This window comes from Trichoplusia ni, chromosome 24, assembly GCF_003590095.1.
Source record: "Trichoplusia ni isolate ovarian cell line Hi5 chromosome 24, tn1, whole genome shotgun sequence".
Lineage (NCBI taxonomy): Eukaryota > Metazoa > Arthropoda > Insecta > Lepidoptera > Noctuidae > Trichoplusia > Trichoplusia ni.
Genome location: NC_039501.1, coordinates 2610971 through 2637093, shown reverse-complemented (window position 1 = coordinate 2637093; position 26123 = coordinate 2610971). Strand labels below are relative to the sequence as shown.

The window sequence follows — 26123 nt, the reverse complement described above, 5'->3', positions numbered from 1 at the left end:
GCAATGATCGAACCTTTGTAATCTTCGCGCACAGTGGCAGTTCCACTTGGTTATCCGGACGGTTTTTATTTCAGATATTGTTAAACAGCAAACGTCTTTAAGACTATGGTCCTAATAATGTTATTAGGATTCATGTGTTTTTCACCTTCACGGAAATCATTTGAAATTAACAGTTTAATTGATCTAAGTAATCAATTGAAATCTAGTAATAGTATAAGTAGTCTGATAGTATCGCTTTTGATACTCTTTTCGACATCACTGCTCTGTATTACAAGTAAAAAAAATCCCGGTAATAGTCCACATGTAAAGTTTTCTTTACCAGAATTGCGAAGTCCGACATGTATTAATTGATACTCTCCATATAGAAGCGGATTTCCATATGTAATTTTTCCATCACCAATTTTCTCATCAATAGAAATTATGAACTTTCTTAATTAAGTCATCAATATTCTATTTCAGTTCGTTTTCATTTGAGTCCCCATTTGAGTATATTCGGTTTACAGACATAGTATTAAATTATTCGTTCTCACTTTTACCCCTACAACTTTTAAACACGTCTAAAAACACTCGCACGTAATTCACTTTTAACACAAAATTGTTTCACAAGCTTAATCGAAATCGCTTAATCCTTTTGGGAGCTATGATGCCAAGACTGACACATCAAACTTATAATACCCCTATTTTTGCGACGGGCGTTAAAAATACCTTACATTTGTGATCCTTCAAAATTACGCTCTTCTTTATGACTATTTCGGAGAGCTCCAATCTGCAAAATTATAAATAGAGTACGAAATAAAAAAAAAATGTTGCGTTTTCAGTTCAAATTATTTGTATTTACTAGAAGACATGATAATCACTAGTGATTCATGAAAAGGTCAAAAAACCACTGTTTCATTTATTTAACAAAACCATATTGTACTGTAAAAAGTGTGTTTTCTTTCAGCAGATGCACCTGCACCGGAACAGCCAGTAGAACAACAGCCTGTGGATGATGACGTCATGATAGTGGAACCGGAACCACCCTCTCCCGAGGCAACGGGGCCGGCGATATGCGCAGAAGATGGTAAGTGTCACACATTAACCGACTTCAAAAAGACGGAGACCTTTTACCCCAGAACTTCGGACTGGATGAACTGATTTTGTTGATCCTTTTTTCTTTCTTCCCTGTATGAGATATGCAATACCATATACAATTTTTTCTTAGTGTTATAAAATACAGTTCCCAGTTTTCAATTTAAATGAAATCTTATTGTAAAAAACTCAGACAAAAATCTTTTCAGTAGTTAAGACTATACACTACACTTCTATCTAATTAACAATTTGAATAAAAATTACATTAGAATCCTTGATAACAAGCAAGGCTACCATACTTGGATTGGCTAAGAAATAGTAGTTTTAGTATTCAGTGGTTAGTCCAAAAATGGGCATCAATACATTGTTGACATGAAGGTATAATTATTGTGATTGAACCACAATAATTACACTTTACTGAACGACTACTACTGCCGGTACTGAAGAATATAACGTCCTTCCAAAAAAACATTTTTGCACCTACCAAATTTTCAAAAACTGGCTTAGCTGTACTTGCAATAATATACCTATGCCATTATTATTTTTAGAAAACGCTGACAAGTACAAGAATATGGATAATGAGCAAAATATATTCAGGCAGTTGGACGAGACGATATCGAAGGCTATGGACGACGAATTGGATGAAATGTTTCACGAGGTATGTTTTTTTTTTCGTATATGAATGTTACCAGGGTTTATATTTACACGATGATTTACATGTTAGCAGCGAAAGCATGAAAGATAATAATAAAATTTCAAAAAACGTTACATATCGCCACCTGTTCCTTAATTTAGTGGTCGAGTGGCGACGCACCGGTTTCAAGGTGTCGCTAGCTCTGAGGTCCCGGGTTCGATCCCCGGTCGGGTCAATGTAAAAATTCACATTTCTACATTGTCTCGGGTCTGGGTGTTTGTGGTACCTTCGTTGTATCTGAATTCCATAACACAAGTGCTTAGCAACTTACTTTGGGTTCAGAACAATGTATGTGATGTTGTCCGCATTTTCATTTTAATTTTAATTTTTCTGGTTCCGTAATCAAAGAATGAAAACGATGCCTTGTTACTAAGGTTAACAACTTATTCATTATAAAATAATCGCAACTCACATGATTTCTTTTAAATTTAGTTTTTCTTTAGCTTCTTATTTGGACCTAACCCTTAGTATCGCGAGGCCTACTTGCTCTTGACCGGTCTCATTCTTGCAGATTTTGGAAGAGTTTGAAAAAGAATCGGACGTGACTTACAAAGGTATACTCGAAGAAGTTAAGAATGTAACGCTCACTCTGAAACAGGTACGTACAGAATAAGATAGGAAGTCAAAATGACAGTTGCATTACTAACCGCTTTTTGTACATGTTAATTTTTCCTGCTACTTTACAGAAATACATTTATTTTCTCATTGTCCAAAATTTCGTGTCACCTATTTTCATTTTGCCGTTTAGTTATGCAAATATTTTTATTGATATTATTCATTAATCCCAAGTTCTAAAAATAGCACACTTACATAAAAATAAATGGTTCAGTTGTCTTAATAGGTGGTATAAATTCTATAACAGAACAACAATAAATGTATGCTGTACGAAATTTGCCGTTCACTTTTAATAACACGGAAGCAGTATTTACAGATTATGTATACATTCAATTACTTAGTACTATTTTCAATTGTAATCAAATATAAACCTTAAACTACAGGTAATAAAGTCGAATATAACCAAGCGCTACCTGAACATTGGGCCTATTGTGGTAAGAATCTTCGCGACACCAAAGATCTGTAAGACGAAGCTCGCGCCAGTCCTTGAGGCAGAAGGTATCACAAACCTCTGCAAGACTAGCAAGTGCTACATCGGTATGTGCCAGTCTTATGAAGAGCTGGATAGACTGTGTGCTATGAAAACATTAGTTGTTGGTAAGATTTTTTGTTTTTGGTAACGATTTTAGAATAGAATTGCAAATTGGCTCTATGTATATTTGTTAGCATAAGGTGCAGGGTTTAATCCCAACGCAGGCAGGCGTTACCTACACTATTATTTATTCAACATAAAAGTTTGCACCAAATTAATGAGCAGTCACAAATTGGGAATTAAAACCAATAAATAAAACGAATTTAGTGGTTTAAAAATTTAGACAGCAAACAAACCTACCTTTAGATACTTCTATTCTTCGACAATACTGTCACATCGATGGAAACCATAATACGAAATACTTGAATCTGCAATCAACAAAACACAACGAACCACGAAATAATATTAAAAAAAAAACATCCCGATAAACCATCACCAATAAAAAAAAACACTTTCCAATTCCAAAAAACTTTAACCTAACAAAAGTCTTTATTCTCTTAGAAAATTCATCAATATCAATGAAACCTTACCACTGACTGGTAAAAAGAAGAAAGTGACCAGAGACGACATTCTGGCTCATCGCAAAGCCATCGCCGATAGCTTCACGAAGTTCGCTCAAACACAGGAGAAACTAGTAGGAAGTAGTGCAGTGCAGAGTGCTGAGGATAAGGTGGTCGAGCTGAGTGAGGACAACGCTGGGGTAACGGGTGACGGTGCTACAGATGAAGGAAGCTGTGGTGAGTAACAACTAACAATCTATGCCTTATTAAAGGATGTAACGGTTTACTCATGCGTATTTATTGGGGTGGCCTGACTAGTTTCGGGGTTTCGCCGCGTAGGCTCATGATTAATGACTCCGGTTGGGTCCGAAACTAGTCAGACTACCCCGATATACACGCGTGAGTAAACCGTTACATCATTTAATAATGACTCAGTCCCACGTTAGTTACTATCAAGATAAGTCTATGCCTTAGTCCGCATTCAAGTGGATGTGGAAATTAGAAGAGTTTTCAGCCTGTAAGGTAGATTAGGAAAATATGTTGGAAATTTTTGGGATATGTCAGGCTTTAGCTGCTTAGAAAGACTGTTTTTCTGTTTAAATGAAGGTGTTTGATTGTCGACCTTCTTTTGTAGCCAATGACACGATCGTGATCTGTTAGAAACTGGATTGATTAAATCGGTCTGTTGATTAAAGCCGACGTCGTGATCAACGATCTATTATTTAACATACAATGATACTCAGTTTTTATTTTTAAGAGTAACTTTTATAATGTATTTTCGGTTCTACATGAAGACTACAGAGACTGGAGTTTTGGAACTTAACATTTAAAATCTTTAGTATTAATTTAAGTGTACCTGAGAAAGTGCTACCTCTTTTATTTTGTTTTCCTAGTTTTATACAGGTGCCTGTCTAAAACGATGGTAAACAGAGTTTAACATAGTTCCAAAAGACTCCTAAAATGTTACTAACTACTAAATAAAAAATATATTTCCATTTGCAGAACAATCAAAAGTCCCAGTCACAACTAATGTCGACTTGACCGAGAATGATTCAAATAGTCAAAATGATAACCAAAACGACGAGAAAACTGAAAATGATGAGGAAAGCTCAGCTATAGTTGTCAAACAAGAAAATGCTGAAGAGGAAATAAAGAATGAAGAAGACAATGAACAGTTACAACACGATAAAGAGAACATAATTCAAGAAGGTGGTTTAGACACAAACACACAGACAATTGATGAAAATAATATGATTCAAGTCAAACAAGAAATGACGTACAAACCGAAGAAAATACTGTAAAAGAAGTAGTATCACAGGATTCAAAACAGTTGTCTCAAGGCTCAGATGATTCCGTTGGCAATGGAGAATTAAATGACATTAAAGATGAAGGTCCGTGTACCCTGACAATTGTGATGATATTGATATGCACGATCTGAATGAAGATGATTTGGAAGACTGGTAGTTAGGAACACACTATTTATTAGAATAGGAAGGTTGAATAAATAATAGTGTCGATTCTTTTTAGTACGTAACAAGTGTAAAACAAGAATCACAATATATAACAAGACAAAATGAAACAAAAAAGAAAATACAATACAATACTATGAGATCATAAAAAAACTGTTAAAGTGTGGAAGCGAGACGCCGCTATTGGCTACAGAGCGCTCTCGCTTACACTTTGCTATGACAATTCTAAGGGCCGACTTTCAAAGCAATATTATTGTATTCATAAAAGAGTGTCGCCGTTCTAAACCGCGTTTTGCTCTATCTTGCTAACATTGGCTACAACCCATATGTATACATATATCCTTATATTATAAGGTAGGACAGCCACTGTCCTACCAATTCGTTGTTTTGCCATACAAATGAGTTGTAGGAAATGAAGAATGGGGATATGAAAAATAGATGCAGTCCGGATTCTCAGACCTACCGAATATGTACACAAAATTTCATAAGAATTCAATTACGTATACCGTAAGAGTTAAGATCTAAAAGATCCCATATCACTGACAACCTTCTGACGAACTAAATTAAATTCCATTTGGTTAGGTACCTAAAAAAGTATCATACAACATTGGTCTCTTTGTGTAAACAATCAGATTAAAAAAACCCGACTTAAAACAGTATAACAGTCGTTTATGTGTTTGTATATAAATAAAGTTAGACTGAGATTGTTGTCCTTTTTAAGTACCAAATGAAGCATTGGCGATTGTAATTAAAGCCGATGTTTATACAATTACATGTATTCACTACTTACAGACTTAGTAATTTGTATAACTTATTTATTAGATGTAATTCAGACATGTAATACCCTATTTTCTGTAGCGTGTTGTCCAATATATATATATATGTTACCGCCACAAAATCGTATAGCTAATATACAATTTCTTTCCAACTAGATTAATAAAAATAAAAAATGTATTTCATACTTCATGTAGTCCTTTGTTTTCATAATAAAATTCAATCTGTCTGTACGTAGAATCTTATTCAATAGATGGATGTTAAAATAATGAATATAAGTGATTATTGGTTACATTAGTCGTATAAAAATATATAACCAATCATCAATATTGTACTGGATAAAAAAAAAGTTTGAAGTTTATGTTATCGGACCCAAAACACACAAATTAAGTTATAGCTTGAGAAGGCCTTTAAAAAAACATCGTTGTGTTGTATTAAATTATTATTATCTCTATGATTCACTCTGGTTCATCAACTTTTATAGTCCAATGATGCAGTCACAGCCTGCGCTGAGGCTAACAACATAAATCTCTCAAAGAGGACTAGAGAATAAATGAGTGTTACTCTGCATAATTTAATTATAGGTTAATTAGACAATTATTTGTTAAGCATATGATTGTGATTACTGTTTTTTAAGTTTTTTTTTTAATAAACAAATACGCTAAACGTAAAATTTATTTTTATTTTTCCTTGTATTCAGTTTTTTTTTTGTTTTGATAATGACTAGGAAATCTGTTAATAATATAGGTACTTCATTCAATTATCCGTATCATGTACGTATTGGATTCGATATAAAGGTTCCCTACAATATGCCAAAAACCAAACCAACAATTTATATTATATTATATTATATTTTTTATTATGTGATGTTAAAGGGGTGAGTGGGTTGCGAGTATAGCGGATATGGTATCATTTATGATTGAGTTATTTTTTTTACGTGACGTAAATTTACTCGGGCTGTGCTTAGTTTTTCTTGTCTGTTCAAATTTTCATTTTATGGTTTTATGGTTCGTTTTGGTTATCTATTCATAAGACCTGTCGTTTTTCGGTCATTCACCGCTAAATGTGTTGCTAATTTACCTATAATTACTACCAAAAAAAAATGTAATCAATTAATTTAAATTATGAATTATATAACGGTTTACTATACGTCGTGACGGCGAGGTCGCGAGACAGTTAGACGTTGAGTCGGAATTTCTTTTGGCGGTTCCGACAAATAAACGTTAATAAAATGCCAATTTATTCCAGATCTTGTGGAATTTATGGCCACGTGCGCCCCGCATATTAGACCGCTAAGTACGATTTGTATTCAAGTTGAATTATTGGTTAGAATCGATTGAGAAATAATTGATTCCAAAGTTTTAACTCTTCTTATTTCTTCATTCTTACGATTCTCTAGGTTTCATCTTTGATTTCCAATTTTTTTTTCTCAAACTAACTCTAACGTAAAGTGTGGCAACACCAAAACATGAAAATGTCATGGAAACTCCGGTTCTAATATAAACAAAGACAGGTCGCAGGTGTTTTTCCTTACTTTTGTTTGATTTATTCTATTGAAATAATAAATTGAATGTGTCTTTACAACATATTCGTCTTCACGTCTTGCCCCTACTAAGTATTTTAAAATTTGCTGATAAACAGCGTAGAAGCTGTAAACATGACAAAAATAGCAGCTTTCGTATTTTTTGATATAGAGACGACTGGTTTACCGCACCAGGAAAGGAATAAAACAAAGATAACTGAGCTTAGTTTCGTGGCCGCTGTTCGTAGTGATATAGAAGAGGCTCCTATTGGTTCTAAACCTTATGTGAGCAAGCTGACTCTGCTCTTTAACCCCCAGAAAAAAATCTGTGCTGAAGTGGCGCTGCTGACTGGCTTATCAAATAATACTTTAAAGAACGCGCCAATATTTAAGGATAATATTCACACAATACTTGCGTTTCTAGGTGAACTGCCTAAACCAACATGTCTCGTTGCCCATAATGGCAATAGATTTGATTTCAAACTACTTTTGACTGAATTTTTGGATATTAATGCTATTTTACCTCAAGACTTGTTATGTGTTGATTCGCTTATAGGATTCCGACATATCCTTAAAAATAGAAGCTCACCTGACTTACCTAATGCCAGAACTGTTCCAATACCTAGAGACAAATCATTTTCTAAAGATGACTCACTATTAGAAGAAGACTCTTTAGCTAGAGATAGTTCAATGTACAGGTCTAGCTCACTTATCAGTGAGGACTCTCTGATCAGTGATGATTGGCCTGAACTTGATGTGAGCACAGAAGACTGGCAGGAAATAGATTCTCTATGCTCATCATTCTCTGAGATGCCATATGAGGCATCCAACATGAGTAGAAGTATGAAAGATGAAGCAAAAGAGCTGGCTGGAAAAAGTACAACAGAAAAAGTATCCTACACCCTTTCTAGTTTGTATAGGCGGTTGTTGAAGAAAGAAGTTTATAATGCTCATAGGGCTGAAGATGACTGTCTAATGTTATTAGAGTGTGTTGTTGCTACCAAGGAGTTTTTGCCCTGGGCTGATAGATTTTGTAAAAGTATTCTAGATATTAAACCTTTTGATCGGTGTCAGTATAAGTAGTACATTTACTTTGTGATTGATTGATACCTAAAAGAAATCATATATTTTTTAAATATTGTTGCAGAATCATATTTTGATATAATTGCATAGAGACATTATTTTTTTATAACTTTATCTCCTTGACTTACACATTTTTTATGTTTGCTTTTTGTCATTTTTTATTTTATTTTGTTACAATCTACAATTAAGAGTACATTAAGAATTATATTTTTTTGTTTGTACATTATTGTATGACAATCATGATTATTTATCTTTATAAGTTTTTTTAAGAGAATTTGTATTCTATATATTTTAATTACATAGTTAATTTATTGTAGCCTACCTGTCTTTTTTTCACAATGCTTTGTAAACTCCTAAGGCGGCGACAAACGCAAAAGAAATGTGATTGATGTTATGCTCAATCAGCAGCTGAAATATCTTGTCTTGAGTTGGTTGAGGCCTATGTCCAGCTGAACTGCTGGACATAGGCTTCCCCCAGTGATCGCCATACAGACCGGTCGGAAGCCTGTGCCCATCTTAAGGGTGCACGTGCTTCCGGTCCGAAGTCTACTCAAGACCTTTACAGCCCTATCAGATAGTCAGTGCTACATGCTATGTGCCCTGCCACTTCAACGTGCTAATTCGTTGGGCTATGCTGGTTTTTAAGATCGTCTGCGGATCTACTCATTCCTGATTCACTCGGATAGAGAAATCCCGAGCATAGCCCTCTTCATTGTTACTTGTGTTACTTTGAGCTTGTTTATAAGGCTGACAGTAAAAGACCATATTTCAAAACCATAAGATATCACTGATAGCACACTGAGTGCACGACGATTGACCTCTTTCTCGAAAATGGAATTTCTCTTCTTGAAGGTACATACTTTTGGCACAGACCTACATTTAACCGAGCTCCTAGCAGATAATGGCATTGGAGTAGGTAGAAATTGCAAGTTTACTTAACACTAAATTAACGGTTATTTTATAGAACTAACTAAAATATGTTTACTGATTGTTCAAAATTCATTGGTGATTAATTTGCTCAAGACCAAAGCCAAATTATAACCCGCTGGTGTGTCCAGGTGACACTGACATTAAGAAAACAGAATAAACAGATGCTATCTATTCGTTTTGCGGTTTATTGATATATCAAAACATTTATGTAAAAGGGTTAAACGTGAATTAGGTTTTATCAAAATGTCTGTAATTGCGGTCCGAGGGTTTCCCCTTCCGGTAGAGTACACTAACAACTAACAAGTAGATAGTTTTTCAAGTAACAAATTAGGTTACTAAAATATTTAATTTTGTTTCAGTTCACTTTATCTAATGTAGTAAAGACTCTAGCAAGAATAATTAGTGGACACTTTGAAGCCCTGAATTTTGAACAGGGAAAATTAAAGGGACAAAAATTTAAAACATGTTATTTGCGTCTCTCGGAGAAGTTGGACCCTGTTCGCGTTGTTGAGAGGATAAATAACAGCGGGAAAACTCTAAAGAGCTTTAGACTGTGTTCGTTTGTTCCAAAACGAGTGCCTGATGTAAGTAGTGTGAATTTTGTTTGAAAATAGTGTTTGTAAAATGTTAGTATACATGAAACTTGGGGTTCTAAGATCTTACCAACAGTTAAGTCACATAGTATATGTATTACTTATACTACATCCTATCTACTAAAGGATTAGGATCCTTACCTTAATAACTAATGTATTGATTGCACATATAGCCCTATGGCTTTCATGCCAAACCCGGTGTGTATCACTGGTTCAATTCCCACATAGTACAATTATTTTTCCATGTAGGCATGTCCTAAGTTTCGTTGGCTCTTGCATGTGATTGGACTGAGAGTGTTACCCCTCCAGCACAGGGACTAAATTCATTACAGCTTACTTTTCTTTTAAATAATAAGTTAATAAGTGCTTATTTTCAGCTTCCCCTGGCAACAAAACCAAAGAAGCTAACCCAGAAACTTGCTCGTGCGCTGAAAATACCAGATAATGATTCACCAGAAAGGGTAACCAACACTTCTCTATATATATTTTATTAAATTTCATTTACAATTGTGGTACATAATACTTAAGACTTAATACCGCAAGCCGAGATTTGCCATTCAACCTTTGGGTTAAATGGATTATAAATTATGGCATAATAGTAAACTGTTTTCAGCCCTTGTCAAGGTTTCAAGAAAATAAATATAAAATTCCTGAAGCAAGACAATTTTGTCTAGTAGATTGGAGTTTTGTAATCATACAAACACAAAAAAAATATACCTTAAGTTGCTTTGATATCTAGACTAGAAAACTATAGTTCAAATAAACTTGAACATGTCTACTATGCTGGTTTAATAATGGTTTAATTATTTGTAGGTTATGAAGTTAGCAAGTTCAGAGATATTGATTGAGTTGCAAATTAAATATCCAGGATTGTACCACTTGAGCAAGAAGAATGGGCACCAGCTGCTGACTGAGATATCTAAGGTAAGTGATACTTAAAACCAGCCTTTAGTGGTTTCTACACAACTAAAACAATACCGATTGAAGTAAATAACATATTTTATCCACATTCCCATTGGTTCTATGTTTTATATTGTGTTACTATGTTCAACAAGTGCAACTTAGCCTATAATTAATGAATCTTTTGATGTCTTCCTACAGAAAATAATGGACCGTCTCAAAGAGATAGAACAGCATCACTCCGAGGCGTTGGAGTCAGGGTTCCGCCTGACGCAGTGGTACCGGCGCATGCACCCGCACTTCGGCGACTTCCAGCTGGTATTGGGCACGCTGCACGCGCTGGAGGACGCGGCCTGCCAGATGCGGACACAGCTGCACGAGAAGGAACTGGCTGCTGTGCCGCCGCAACCATATGGTAAGACCATCAGTAGGGTGTTTGACTAAATCTTATGTTAGCAATTTGTTTAGTAACATTATCGTCATCATTTTTAATATCTGTAGTTTTCTAGTAGTAGTAGTAGTAATAGGTTTCCAAAAAATATTGAATACGTAATTGTACGTAATACGTAAAAGTTTTTACGGCTTTTTAAAAGAGGGCAACCGCCGTTTAAACGCAGCACCAAAATCACGCCGCCCCTACGTCACATGAGGTGATCACATAATTAAAAAGAAGATTAAGAGCACATAAGATGATAAAATCTAGTTTGGGCTAGTAACATTACTTGCTGATAAAAAGCGTATGTACTGGCAAGTGACGTCACACGAGATTTTTGTAAATCTGTGCAACAAACTCTTTTATAATATTCTATTACTGTAGGAGAGATGTCCTAGTGGTGTGACCATTGGTTTGCGAAGTCAGTAGTCGTAGGTTCAAAACGCTTATTTTAATAAAAATGACGCTTTTAGGAGATATTTTTTAGAAAATCGTGTATTTTACTATGTTTTGTTTGTTTCTAGTATTCGACAACCTACCATACTCAGAAGTACAGAAAGCTTGTGCCAAGTATTCAGACAGGATTATTAAGAAGGTAAGAGTAAGAAGTTGTTCTTTCTATTAGAGGTGACTATCTTGTTTGAATAAGTAGCGCAAAGTTATAGGTATTATAACATAAAAACCTCGTGTTTGATTGAAAACCTCAGATTTTTTTTGTATTTTACAACTTATGAACACAACGAACAGTGAATAACGAAACATTAAAGAAAAAAAAAATAGTTAAAAACGTAGTAAAAACATAAAAGAAAAAAATTACCACTAATATTTCTCTAATAGTTTAGTGGCGAACTAGAAGCCTTCGCTCAAACTGTTTGCTTAAATCTGTTACAATATTTTCTCTTTCAGATTACAGAGCACATAAAGAATTTAAAGTCAGACGTGTCCGAGAACGACACAGAAGATGAATTAGTGAGGAAAAAGGTCAGAGAAGAACTCAAGAAGATGGCTCCATTTATGCCACAGGTAATTAATGTACTTAAGATTACAATTTATAGAATGGCTAACGTCGGTTTTGGCTACTGGAGAAAGAATTTCGAAAATCATATTGCGTATGGAGATTTTTATCGTAAATGAAATCTATGATTGACTAAAGAAAACAGATTTCCTTTGCATTCTATAATCAATCAATATTGGTGAAATCTGTTTAACTGAAAAAAGATAGTTTTAAAAATGAAACGCTACTAAAAATTAATGTAAAACAACGATAAAGAGAAGTCAATTAAATATAGTGCTTAAAATGTAAAACTCCTATATTTACTAAATATGTGTTTTTATACTTTTTATAAAGATTTACACCAGTGTGGAAGTTTTGACGGTCAATGTTGACTGCAATTAATAAAAAAATCTTTAGTATTAATTAATACCACACATACATAATACAAGCATTTGTGTGTTGTTTCAGATTGTAAATCAAGTGGTGTCAAAACATTTTATACCACAGAAGAGTCCTTACTACAGAGTCAGGGTAAGATGAAGTTTGTAACAGGCACAGAAAATTAATACTATTTTTGTTGCAGTTGTGGTAGAGACAGCGCACTACACCTTGTAGAACGGCGTCTCTCGTCCTCTATCTGACAAATTTTATTTAACAATCTGTGCTGTCTATACAGGCCTTATTTTAGTATCCTTCAGATGGAATTTATCTATCCTCCAAATTCTGCCAGAATCAATCAACCAACATTATCATCATCATTAGTGGCCTGTTAAAATCTATGACAGATAATTGAAACGGCAGCCATGTCTTTTTTTCCATTCTGATCTTGGCGCTTTTGCTGATGGCTAACAAATCCTATACGGGAGTGGCAACGCCGGTCGCAATTTCTGATGAGAAATTGTGTGGACGTTGGACTAGATTATAAGTAATTCATATTCGATGGTACCCTATCCCTTCAGATATACGGCGAGCCGTTCCTGCCGTCGAAGGACACGATGTCCCCGTTCGTGCGCCGCTACCAGCCGGTCCACATCACGCGCTCGTCGCGCATGTACAACGCGCTGCGGCTCAGCGTCCCGCAGGCGCACTACGCGGGACTCATGGCCATGGACGGGACCGTGCTCAGTATGTGTACTATGCTTTATATTAAACAAGTCGCTCACAACGCCATCTAGTCTTAAACTAAGGAAACTTATAGTTTAACTACAAGCAGTGGCGTAGCTGTCACCTTTTCTTCGCTAGCACAACAGCACCGTTCGCTAGCCATTTTTTCCCTAGCTTTTAGGGGATTCCTCCACTAGAACTAGCTTATCTCTATGTAGAATTTCGTTGAGTCAATATTGTGTTTTGTTCTTTCTTCAATATCATATTCATTATCAGATCAATATCTTTTATGATACAAAATTTTTGCCTTTTCTCGACGGGGTTTCACCACACACTTCCGCACTGGTTGCCACCTAAGGTCTACGCCACTCACTACAAAACTACTGTTAGATACATTTATCTTTACCTAAATACCTACTTTTTGATGGTAACTTACACCCGGAGACATATATTGTCCTGAGTGGGAATCGACTCCGCTACCTCCTGTGTAGCTTTTAGTTCAGCATGTATAAATAAGTATTGATACAAATATTTTATTGAGGGATGGACTATTTTTCATTGTAATTTTTCATTTTCTCCAGACGGCGCCAAATTAGTAATTCGCTCATCGGATATACCTCTGTTCAACCCCAAATCTGTCCCACAGGAAGAACATATGGACGGAGAATGGGTTGACTAGTCAACAAATGTAAACATATCGAATAAATATAACATTTTAGTGAGTTATAATCCAAGTATTTCGTTTGGAAGTCCAATGAAGATTGGCATGTGTATTGTTTTTACTAAGCGTACGTTTTAGCTTATAAGGTATGAATAAAAATAATGAATTACTAAAATGTTTTTATTTCTATTATTGTTTCTTGGCCTGTTGACAGACACTTCGGCCTATTGTACTAGTTTGATTTTTCTAATACTTTATTGTTTTTTGTCAAAAAAATGTGTGTAGGTAAACTGGTAGGTTACATAAGAGAAAAAGCAAATAATAAGTATAAATGTTTTTATTTCAGATCTTTCAAAAACAAAAAATAATGTCAAAATAAATATAATTATTGCGATTATAAAAATGCATTGCCAATGCAACAAAGTGCAATAAATTGTAAACGTTTAACATATTGTATATAATTTCCACAGAAAAAGCTTTTTTTAGCTAATCGCACAGAACATAACACGGACGTCTTGACCATAGGTGACCATAGACAAATGCTCAGCACATTGGAATGGACAATCGGTGGTTGAACAAAAAATACTGTTTAAATTAAAAACTATTTTGCAACAATGACTGACTATTCATAACATTAACACAAAACAGTTAGCAAATATAAAAATATGTATTTTTTTTTAGTTATTTTAATCAATTACACAGATAAAATACCCGTATAGAGTGAATATTAAGTCACCGTTTAATTACTTAATTAATAATAATTCTTTTGTGACTTAGACGACGTACACTTACTTGCAAGAAATTGTACTCTCGATCAATTTATATTATAAAATCTTTAGGCAAGTTATGTAACAATAATATATGCAACATTTGGAGTATATCAATGTACAGGTAGCTTAGCCTTTGTTAATGAATAAGGCTTGTGGTAGGCGTTTATGCGTAGACTGTGCGATTCAGCCATTCTTCGAGAGAGAACGTGGCGTATTCCCCGCCAGACGACCTCCCTTTGAACGTATCTGTTGAAAAGGGTACATATTAGATATATTGTGTAAGTTGGTGCGATAGTTAACAGTTAGTAAGCAGTGCCGTGGACATCTTACACAGTAATTTGATGTAATAATTTGTAGATTAAATATATCTGTAACAGAATCGTTTTTTACTTGTAAAATGTCCAGAAATGTGGAGAAAGTATTGTCTGCGTATAGTTTAGTTATTTATTTCGAATAGTAAGATATTAAATCGTTAAATATAAAAATATTATGTGCCCTTATAAGTACTATCGCAAACAATATATAAAATCAAGGCTGCGTAGGATATATTTTATTAGGAAATGAAAAGGATAATCAAAATTTTTGTGTCTGTCAAAAAGTTTAGAAGGTCATCCTCCTAGCTTTTTCCCAACTATGTTGGGGTCATCTTCCAGTCTTAACCGATGCATCTAGCTGAGCTGGAAGCTAGGATTGCTATCAGTACAACAATCTACTCTTCGTTTACTTCTCACTCACTAGAATTCTGAAAACCGTCTCTTTTTGTATACCTTCGTCACGTTTACACCGTGCAAAGTAGTAACACCTATCTATCAAAACTTTCATCACCCATATAAATAAATATCTAATTTGAGATATTGATAACAATTATATACATTCAGCCTTTTTTGTTATACAAATCTCTAAGTAAGGAATTTTATCCTAGTTCCACGGGGATTTTCATACATTTTACACTACCGGTTGAGAGTAGAATACACCTTCTAACTCCTAGACAGACACGTTAATTCTCTCATATTGAATAATTATAGCACATTGAACATATATCCCTACAGCCCAGTAGTGTCATGGTCGGCATGCGGTGACAGTATCCTGGTTCATTACATGTGCAGGCGTCGCTGCGTAGCTCATTTGTTCCACTGGAGTTCACGTTCGAGATTCTCAAGCGGCTCGTTGTTTGCTGTTCGTTATTATAATACAACTATTATAATATTTATAAAACACACACAATAAAACACCTTATTATAGTACCTACTTTTACCTGCCTACCTACTAAGATTATAAGAGACCTTTCATGCTTAAAAACAAAAACAGCGACGAATTTAAATAACATGCACGAAGACATCTAGACTCAGGACAGCTTGTTCTAGAGGGGGTCGGACCCTCTAAATTACACGCGCAATGAATTTGGGGTCTTACCAACCACTGCTATCCGTGCAATCTGTATAGATCTATTCTGATAATTTCTTAAAAAAAATATCTTCTGAATTCCTGTTCTCTAGTCAACTAACTAGCAGTATTGTCATGCTGTATAACAATATTGATAAACTAACTACTAGTAATCTAATAATAACTGAAGCTAAACATAACTTTTAAACAAAATTGAAAAACTATCTACATATCACTATTATTTATATATATCACCTGCATAAACATGCTTACAAGAACATACTGAAAACCTAATTAAAATTCATATCTAATTACAATTACATGAATATTAAAGATGTATTTAATAAAAAGGTATAAACTAATTGCCTATGAAGTAAATAATACACAACTGATCTAATTCTATTTAGTCTACATTTAACAAATAACATGTTTACTATATAGTTTAGCCAATATGTGATTTATATGATTTGCTTACCGATCATGGTCTTGAGTCGCACCGAGCACATGATGAAGTCATCGAACGCAATAGAGCCGTCCGATGAGCCGTACCTGTTACAACGTAAATGTCAAATTATATTGAAAATTAAAAACCCGAAAATAACCCACATGACATCAATATTCTATTTCAGTGAGAGTCCTGACTACAGTATATTATTTTTCCCAACTTTCATTCACACAACTTTTTATAATCTCTATGAACATTCGCACATCCCTTTGGGAGCTTAATGCTACAGATAGACGGACAGGCACGTCCAACTTACAAGACCAATCTTTTTGCGTGGGGGTTAATTAAAAATAGTTTATAAAATATAGGTCGATACGATACATGATCATGGGATCAATGTACTACTTTTATAATAAGATATGATAAAGGACTACGGTTGGGTTTGAAACTAGTCGGGCTAGAGCCATTAGAAACAGCTAGTAGTATTAGGTCTGATTCGCACGGGAGCGTTTTTAACGCGGGTAACGCGCAACACTACTCGATAAAAAAGCGTCGCGTTTTAAAAGCACGGACGTATGAACAAGTACGTGGAAATGCATTTGTTCTATTTGAACGCTTTTTAACGCGCGTTAAAAAAAGCTCGCGTGCGAATCAGGCCTTATAATCTGTGAATCAGATTTATAATTGTTTAAAAAACGGTTTACTTATGTTTAATTAACGATTAAGTATAAGAGCACGTGAGTATATCAATATTAAATAACTAGTTATTTCTTAATATGAAACTTCTGGGAAAATAACAAAATACTCAGACAAATGTTTAATGCTTGTTCTAGGCGAGGATCGAACTCGCGACTTTCCACGCTCAGTGTGTTTGGCGTGGTGACTTCAACCACTCGGCCATCCGTGCAGCTACCCGCGTTACCTGTGCGCGAGCACGTTGAGGACGTGCGCGTTGACGGTGTAGCCGGCCGAGTGCAGCGCGTCGCGCAGGCTGGCCGCCGGGATGGCGCCGCGGCCCTCTGTGTCGTACAGGCGGAACACCGCCTATGCACACCAATATTAAAATCATTTATAAACGCAGCAACGACGTTTAAATATACTTTAAAGACAACTATAACAACAGAATTAAATTTATAGGATGATATTTCGCTCTGTGTCGTTCCTTAATCAGAATGTCACCAACAATGTTGGGGTCGACTTCCAGTCTAATTGGATGCAGCTAACCACCAGTGTTTTACAAGGAGCGACTGTCTATCTGTCACAACAGTAACTTGAACAACATGATGTATATCAGACTGGTTATCAAAATGTTTCTAACTTCTGACTACGAGACGGAAGGACGAAGTCGGAATCACAATGTTAACGTGATGCTTTCCGTGCTGATTTACTAAATGAATAAACTGACTACTTCTTGACTAACCAACAATTTAGGAAATAATAGGATTAGAATAGAGTCTCACCCTTTTTTACACCAAAAGCTGGTATATTTTTTTTATCAAATTTCAACCTATTCAATAATTTAACAAAATTATTTAGAAGACTACGAATATTAAGTGTAGGATAACATACCCGCCAGTTACGCAGATCAATCCACAAAGTCTTGAACTCCTCAAATCCAAGTCCACCGGAGCCATCTTTGTCAAGCATAGCGATCATACTCCTGCACACGTCCTTGGAGAAGCCTTGCCCTTGCAACTCTGAAAGATAACTTCAAGGTCAAAGAACCATTTCTCAAAGTAATATTATTGCAGTTGTGGGAGAGAGATAGCGCGATATGCCGTGTAGTGCGCTGTCTCGCTTCCACTAGTACAATAATATCACTTTAATATTTGCCTTAGGCCTCTAGGTAGAGCCGACCTCTGCCTAGGGCTATTGTGTTGATGTGATAGTGAAGTTAGATTTGTGATTGGTAAACGTTTTGTATAAAAAAAAACAAAAACTCCGTTTTGAAGTAAGTAGTTTTTATGCTTGTGTTCTTTCAGTTGTATAATTTATTTACTTTTTTTTTTAAATTGTGATTATTTCTTTGTTTTTTGCAATATAAATTGTGTCAGTAATGTATTTTTAGGAAAATCTACTAATTTTATGACTCATACAGGATCTACATAATGGTTTATCCTTTCAAAAAATTCTAAATTGACTATCACGTCTTAAAACTAAAACATAACTTTTATGGAAATGGAGGTGACCTAACTATGATACGTTTAAATAACTATTTAAATAATTTAAAATGCCCATTTTCGTAACCTTTCAATGTACACATAAAGACATGCGAAAAGCGAGAGAATGTAAAAATTTCCAAATGTTTTGGAAAACTTTACATTTCTTTTATAGTGTTAGTGGCGTTAAGCGGACATCATGTAAAATACTGCTTAAAAATAAGCATTACTTTACAATAAACAAAACATAAATTAAAATTAACGTAAACCACCGTCGGGTACCTGTAAGTACAAAATGTAAAACAAAAAAACTCAAAAATTATAATATTTGTATAATACATGATATTGAACAAAAACAGACATTTTAAATCATGCCCTCCATTTCTATAAAACGTGAGAATAGGTAAGCGCATGCATCGGCGTTGCTGGAGACCTGGAAAATAACTAAGGTTATTAATACATTGTGTGGGTAAAAACTTTTTTTAATAAAATATTGTTTCGTCGTTTGTTGGGCTGATTTTATATTTAAATACAAATAACAAATAGAGTTCTTCTCGAAGATAATAATTTTATTGGTTTTCTTTATTTTTTCACTAGAAAATACAGTATTACAATATTTTCTTACTTGGTAAATTGACAAGAGTTTTAACTCGAAGTTGACACTTATATTACTTGTTAAGCTTTCCAGTCCTTGACCATATTGGATACTTTACATCGTTATATTCGACTGTTACCAAAGTGATATTCCGAAAATCATCTCGTTATTCAGACAAAAATTACTCTCAGACCAGACCTATTAAAATGTTGATTTCTACAACAGTTTCACAATACATACGTGTCTGCGGCTGCGGCTGCGTGAGATGCACTTGCTCTTGGTTCTGGCCCTGCAGCTGCTGCAGGTCCACGCCCAGCTCCTTGCAGATGGGAGTGCAGAGCGCGCACAGCAGCTGCTCGAGGCAGGAGGGCTCGCTGCCCCCCCCCGGGACGGCGCCCGCGCTGCCGCCGCCGTCGTAGCCGCCGTGACGCATGGCTAGCTCTGTAGGAGGACGCCGGGCAAGTGGGCTATGTATGCACTATTGAGCTATAGAGATATCCATGCACAATGTGTACTAAGAGAGTCATTTGTATAGATTTGGTAAGGGAATTTCAACCTTATAAGCCTTCATATTGGGTGTAATTTATACGATGAAATAAGGCGCCACATATTACCACGAATGACTGCGTCTGACGTAGAGTACATTGTATTTATATATATTGTATAAAGGGGCGTCCACATCTGGCGAATACGCGGATAATACTCGCGAACCGCTCGCGACCAGCACACACTGCCGTTGTTTGGCGCGGTTCTTTAGCGCAACACACGAAATGCTTGTATAGTTAGTGCGTGCTGTACACGATCTGCACGCATGGTGTTTGCTTTCATACTGGAGACTCAGTAGTACATTTGCTGTCCAAGACGACGGATTACACGGCAACTGTTAATATGATCGCTGTATCGGCAACTGTTTTATTACTCATGAGAAGTGAAAAAAGGCATGACATGGCTCCGGCGTTGGAGGCAGATAACGGTTTTTCAACAAAGACTAATTAAGAATAGGAGGCGCGCGCAGGCCGTGTGATAGTGGCGCGTGTTGAAATGCTACGCATATTGCATAGCCGCACACCCACTAAATACGGAGACGCTGTACGGCGGTTCAGGTTTAGACAGTAAGAGTCTGACACTACGCGCTGCCTCCCCCGAGGATACCCCCCCTCCTAATCGAAAAAAGGCCACGTAATCGAGTCATTCGAGGCACGCGCGCGACGCGTACTGTGCTAGCTGCACATTCGCGCCGTATTCGACAGATGAGAACGCACCCTTACGCTTTACTTTTTAATTCAAACCTAACAAACAATGCACTAACTAAAGCGTAGTCATCGCACTTAATGTCATTTCTACACGTATACCGCAGTTTTACTTCTGCACTCGGGCTCACAGTCAGCTGCTGACTACACTTTTAGTTTAAGCGGACATTAAATCTGGAATTCAAAGGTCACAATATCTTATACGCTTATTCTTGTACTCTGTATTCAGCCAATTCGCATAAAATAAGCTTGTAGATCTCCCAATTTTGGACAAAATCAGACAAAAGGATTATTTTTCATAGACTTAACATTATACATGGATATTCGTATATTATGACAAATTTAACACTGTTATTTTATCACTACTGGATACACATAATAAACCTCACTACATATTATTGCCAAAAATAGGTTAACAATTAACTATGTACATAAAAAAGCAATTCACCGTTTAAGTATTAATCATCAAGTAACGGCAATTTATATAAAATAAAATAAAACTATTATTGTTTTACACAAAAATCTAGAAAAATAAAATAAATTAAATGCAAAAAAGACAAAAAGTCTATAAATATAAATAAATAGCTGTAAATTCTAAATAGGACATGACAATACATACGTACATATACTATACCTTGGCTCGGTGAGCGAAACGAAACGAAAGCTGCGTTAACTTGACATAAAGCGTTATCACATTGAGAAGCTCAAAAAATGGGCATTTTTGTATAAAAATATTACTATTAATAATAATTCATTAATAATACAGTCTCCTTTCTCAATAATCACTCTCCACACAACATCGGATTGTATAGCAAAAGTATTAATAGAAAATGATAAATACAATACGATGGTGTGCGTCCATAATGTATTGAAACAACTGTTATTAAAAAAAACAGTCTCATGCTATCCTTGTCACTCTAAGGCCCTTAGTACCTTATATGAGGCAACACAAGTCTTTATATCTAACGACTTAAAGATATTTAAGCTACTTTTATGACACAAACTTATGTTCAAAAGGTCGATACTAGTAGTGTCATTAGAATCTAAAGTCGTCAAGTATGTGTGTTGAATCTTTAGAGTAACTGGGATAGCAACTCTGTTTGAGTATTTGGCATTTTTCGTAAAACACATTTTAGTATAATCAGGGACGAATATTAATCATGTTATACAAAAACAAAATAAATAAAATCTTTTTACACTAGTTTTGTCTAGGTATTAGTGTAAAAAAGCGCTGTGCCGATGTGTATACGTGGCTTCGTTACGATTATTTATGAGGATGAGAAATGTAATTTTAATAGTGTTTTTAAAGCACTCTTTGAAATCAACACAACTTAGCACAAATCAAGTTCTTCAATTTGTGTAGGATTAATTAAGCTAATACTTTCTTTATAAGTTTTTTGTAATATTAATAATTTGTAAGCAAAAAGTCTTATTTGTAACGATAAGATTTCAATTCCTTCGGCAGTAGAGGGCTTTATTACTTAAATTTATATAATATCGTGTAATCCTACCGATCCTCATCTTACTAACCGTAAAATTCTTTAAGAAATAACGAATAGTCTATCAAAATTCATCATAAAATTAAAACAAACTTAGTTATTTTATATTGTTTACAATAATATGATATGAGTGTGCAGTACTTACCCTCCCGCATGGCGTAGTCGAGTATCTCCTTGAGTTCCTGCCAGTCCACCTCCCCGTCGCTGCCGGCGAGGCGCGTGAAGAACTCGCGCACTGGGTCCGCCGGCTCGGGGTGAGGCTCTTGCTCCTTTACCTAACATAATATTTGAAACTATTAGTTTAAAACTCGTCTATACATTTAAAAGTAGGTTTTGCTGTGAACGGGGTTTCATAATTACCATATTAAAGAAGGTTAATTAGAGTTTCTTAGGAACCAGCAACTTATTTTGATACAATTTGTGAGCGTGTTTATTTGCTGCGAGAAGGCAGACGAGGGAGCAGAATAGTTCTCACGCCGTCTGCTCATGATGATTGCCTCCGACGACAAGTCTTAGTTATGAACGTTACTAAATAGATATTTATGAATACGGAACGCTTTTTATCGCACTCATCAAAATAATTCGAGTCATAGGTAATAATTGTATCTACACAAAGTTATAAGTATACTCACTCTGTCATCAACATCGCCCATGCCGATGTCTTCATCGTTTTCTCTGGAACATAAATTTGTTGTTTTACTAAAAGTAATACTTTCACAGAACAAACAAAGAACAAATAAAAAAAATTGTGTACCCAGTGTGTACAAAGTTCCCACTATCAAGAAAATAACAAATTATTTTCTTGATAGTGGGAACTTATTAGGATGAAGATAAGGTAGAAATTGAATCTCTACTATAAATCATTTTCTAAACGGGTAGTCTGTCAGACAGAGCTTTGACACGCACAGTTTGTTAAACTATATAAATAAGTATAGAACACTAACGTCATGTTGTTGCTCTTCTCGGAGAACACTCGCACGAGGAACTCTCCCTCCTCGTCGGGCTCGAAGGTGGACGGCACGATGACGTAGCTGCCCGGGTCCAGCTTGAATCTAGTGGGTAATGTAGAGCATGAGAGAGAGTTTTAATCCAGATTTATTGTTTGGCGGTATTATTTTTATTTGTATTGGTTACTCTATAATCGCTTGAGGTTACGATAATCTTATAAAGGCGAGTTCGACAGTGTTTGTTTGTTACCTTTTCAATTTAAAACGGCTGCAATATTGCTGATAGTCTGGATAACTACATAAGCTTACACAGCGACACTTCATATTCAAATGATACAGAATTATTTATGCTTGCATAATACTGAATAACAACTTTTTTGTGGATGGGAAATCATCAAATGACTCTTTTCCCTTTGGGTTGAGTGGAAGGGAGTGTGGGATATTTACTGATTACAACCCACAAATGTTATTTTCTTTACCCTTCTTGTACCGGGCCGTTTTAACCCTTTTGGACAATCCCGCTGCCGCTAATGGAGTCCACATAGTATTGAGCACTGACCTGGCACTGACTTCCCTGAGGTTGATGAAGGCCTGGCTGCGGCCGACGGACGCGTTGTACTTGAAGAAGTTGATGTCGAGCGGCTTGGGCACGTGGCCGTAGTCGGGGAGGCGGTACAGCGCGAAGCCGATGGTGAGGCACTCCAGGCCCTGGTGGCGCTGCGAGCGGCGGTTCTTCTGCATCAGGGCTACTATTATCTGCAGGGAAACAGTGATACTATAAAAAAAAAAATTTTTTTCCTTATACTTTTCCATAGTTCAGAGAAAATAAAACCCCTGACCAGCGACTATTCTGGCTTAGTCCGGTGGCATTCTGTCGTCTTTATTTCTCCAAATAAATAAATATTCTGAATTTATAACACACTTTTTTTAAAACTTAAGTAAAAGGTGTCAAAATGAACCTTATCCTTCACTCAATAAGGTTCAACATATCAAAACGCCAGTATTCTCCCTGTTCATCAACTATATTTATAAAACCAGTACTTACGGTACACTTGTTCTCGTCGTCCCCCTCGTCGACATCTGTGAGAGTGACGGTGTACTGCGGGTTGTGCCAGAATGTCTCGAGGTAGTTCCTGCAGCCGCCCGCCGTCACTCCTGTAAGAATACGGTAAGGGTTGTGTTATTGTTGTACCTTTTTAACTAATGACGCGAAAGAGAAGTGATGTAAATTTGAGCTATCTGTTTTTGGCAACAAGAGGTATATCTGATCCTATAAATGAGTATTTTATTGATATCTCGAAAAACTAATATATTTTGTATACCATATACGTGTAAAACAACTGTACATATCTTCAAATGTATACATCCCGTGAAAAATAATATCATCAACAGAAAATAATAAGATATTACACAAAGTAGTTACCTCTGACCCATTCTCCCTCAAAGACGGACATCTCCCATTTCTTGGTGCAGCCCTCCGGACACTCCTCAGGGTCTAAGGAGTCCGGGTTCAAGTTACAGATCTCCACTCTATAAAAAAGTACATATATTTTAATTTTCTTTAAGAAGAGAACAAAATTAAATTTTCTGTCTTACACTGACTTTTTAAAACCAAAAATCTATGGAATTTAATCTTTATAATAAAATCAGTGCTGCTAGTTAGGATTCAAATTAGTTATTTACTATTTTGAAACGTCTTACATCTTAAAAGTTCTAGATATAGAGAAAGATTCATGTCAGTTACAGGCGTTACAGCATATAATCTCTGTCTCAGCATATCACGCTCAAAGTATCGTTTAGGGTTATGACGTGGTTTAAAATGTAGAGTAGTAATACCTGGAGAAGTGATTAACGAAGTCCTTGTAAGACATCCAGAATTCACCATCGTCGTCGAACGTCAGGCCTAACTCTTCCTTCTCAGATTCCGGGATGAATCGCCATTCTGGTGACCTGTTAAACAGAAGTACGTTATTAAAATATTGCGCTTGGCTTGTTGCTCTTCTGGTTTTTGGCTTTGATTGCTATACCGATTCTCACTCAATGTTTGTGTGATGAGCACAATAATTTGTTCAGTATCTAACTATAATTTATTTATAATGTGTACTTATTAAGAAATATACGATTATGTTTATCAGTTTTCTAGTACTCATAAGTACAAGCTTTGTTTGGTTTGTGACTAGATGGCGTTGTGTGAAAGAGGAAAATGTGATGAAAAATGAGAGTATAAAGTCCCCCTCACTTGTCGCTCCAGGGCCCGTTCCACTCGGCCTCGTTGCCCCAGGGGTTCCGGAGCCTGAGCAGCGGTATCTTGCCGCTGCGGCCGGGCGTCTCGATGTCCACGTACTTCACGCGGGTCACGGAGTACGCGTGGCCGCGGATCAGCCCCGCCGGGGTCTCCGCCTCCAAGATGTTCGGGTCGGGCTGGAATACGATAAGGATATGTTGAATATGATGGTAACAAAAATTTTACATCAATAATTATTTGTGACAAGCGGTATACGGAAAACCACTTCATGATTTAGTCATATATACGATACTAATATTTTATTTTGGAAAGAGTGACTTATGGTGTTATGGTTTTTGCCGGTTCTTCTCCATAAGAATGACACCTTGGAACCATGCAACTAGTACAGTATATAGTAATATTTTGATTTTGAGCCTTATAACATCATCATTCATCTTTCGTAGAGTTAAGAATTAAAGTAATCAATTACCTACATACTCAGACATTTTGTATATTTTGCAATAAACCATTACTGACAGAGCACGAAGGCTTCACCTTCGACGTTAATATCTTTAATGTGGATACTAATCAGTGCCAATTTCAACAAAATCATTGGAATTTTTTGAAGAGAAGTTTCAATACACAGACAAACAATAACATTTTCAACCTCAATACAGTTGAGGACACAAATGACAATTATTATAATCTCAAACTTACTCTACTATGAGACATATTGTGACAATATATACTTCCTTACCTCAATACTGCAGCCGCTGAGCGAGTTCCTCTCGTAGGCCTTGAGCAGTATGGTGTAGAAGTTGGGAGGCAGCTCGGCGATGTCGTACATCTCTGTGACTCCGCCGGTGAAGTCCTCCATGGCCTCGCATGTCGACCCGCCCTTTAGGGCTTCGTATGAACCGTGCAGTCTGAAAGGATTGGGGTTTGAGAAGTAGGTCAGCTTAATATGGTAAGGATT

General features: G+C 36.0%; 4 protein-coding genes across 13 annotated transcripts in view; 3 read left to right on the top strand and 1 right to left on the bottom strand.

Moving 5' to 3' along the window:
- Positions 1-233: 233 nt before the first annotated feature.
- Positions 234-4554, top strand: LOC113505156. The gene is made up of 6 exons (XM_026887718.1): positions 234-1063; positions 1620-1729; positions 2277-2363; positions 2764-2977; positions 3414-3649; positions 4415-4554. Exons 1-5 carry the CDS (start codon positions 1000-1002, stop codon positions 3446-3448), a joined length of 510 nt encoding a protein of 169 aa, XP_026743519.1. The 5' UTR covers positions 234-999; the 3' UTR covers positions 3449-3649; positions 4415-4554.
- Positions 4555-6415: 1861 nt separating this feature from the next.
- On the top strand, positions 6416-8368 carry LOC113505206. Its single transcript, XM_026887810.1, has one exon. The coding sequence runs from the start codon at positions 7313-7315 to the stop codon at positions 8258-8260; it is 948 nt and encodes a 315-aa protein (XP_026743611.1). The 5' UTR covers positions 6416-7312; the 3' UTR covers positions 8261-8368.
- Positions 8369-9324: 956 nt separating this feature from the next.
- Positions 9325-14050, top strand: LOC113505205. Its single transcript, XM_026887809.1, has 10 exons — positions 9325-9469; positions 9550-9774; positions 10161-10244; positions 10597-10707; positions 10885-11098; positions 11641-11711; positions 12023-12139; positions 12579-12641; positions 13070-13235; positions 13796-14050. The coding sequence occupies exons 1-10, from the start codon at positions 9434-9436 to the stop codon at positions 13891-13893; spliced, it is 1185 nt and encodes a 394-aa protein (XP_026743610.1). The 5' UTR covers positions 9325-9433; the 3' UTR covers positions 13894-14050.
- A 190-nt stretch (positions 14051-14240) lies between these two features.
- Positions 14241-26123, bottom strand: part of LOC113505203 (calpain-A-like) — a 38390-nt gene continuing 26507 nt past the window's right edge. For 6 of the 10 annotated variants that reach the window (XM_026887802.1, XM_026887804.1, XM_026887805.1 and 3 more), the window contains 14 exons: positions 25905-26073; positions 25163-25344; positions 24760-24873; positions 24347-24453; positions 23969-24078; positions 23483-23679; positions 22921-23028; positions 22609-22651; positions 22122-22251; positions 19468-19668; positions 18043-18170; positions 17396-17517; positions 16504-16577; positions 14241-14891 (listed from right to left, as the gene is read on the bottom strand). In XM_026887802.1, the coding sequence (XP_026743603.1) occupies positions 14809-14891; positions 16504-16577; positions 17396-17517; positions 18043-18170; positions 19468-19668; positions 22122-22251; positions 22609-22651; positions 22921-23028; positions 23483-23679; positions 23969-24078; positions 24347-24453; positions 24760-24873; positions 25163-25344; positions 25905-26073 (1768 nt within the window). In that variant the 3' untranslated portion in view covers positions 14241-14808. Of the gene's footprint in view, positions 14892-15743; positions 15820-16503; positions 16578-17395; positions 17518-18042; positions 18171-19467; positions 19669-22121; positions 22252-22608; positions 22652-22920; positions 23029-23482; positions 23680-23968; positions 24079-24346; positions 24454-24759; positions 24874-25162; positions 25345-25904; positions 26074-26123 lie in introns of all 10 variants that reach the window. The other 4 variants (XM_026887807.1, XM_026887808.1, XM_026887801.1 and 1 more) reach the window with 2 other exon arrangements.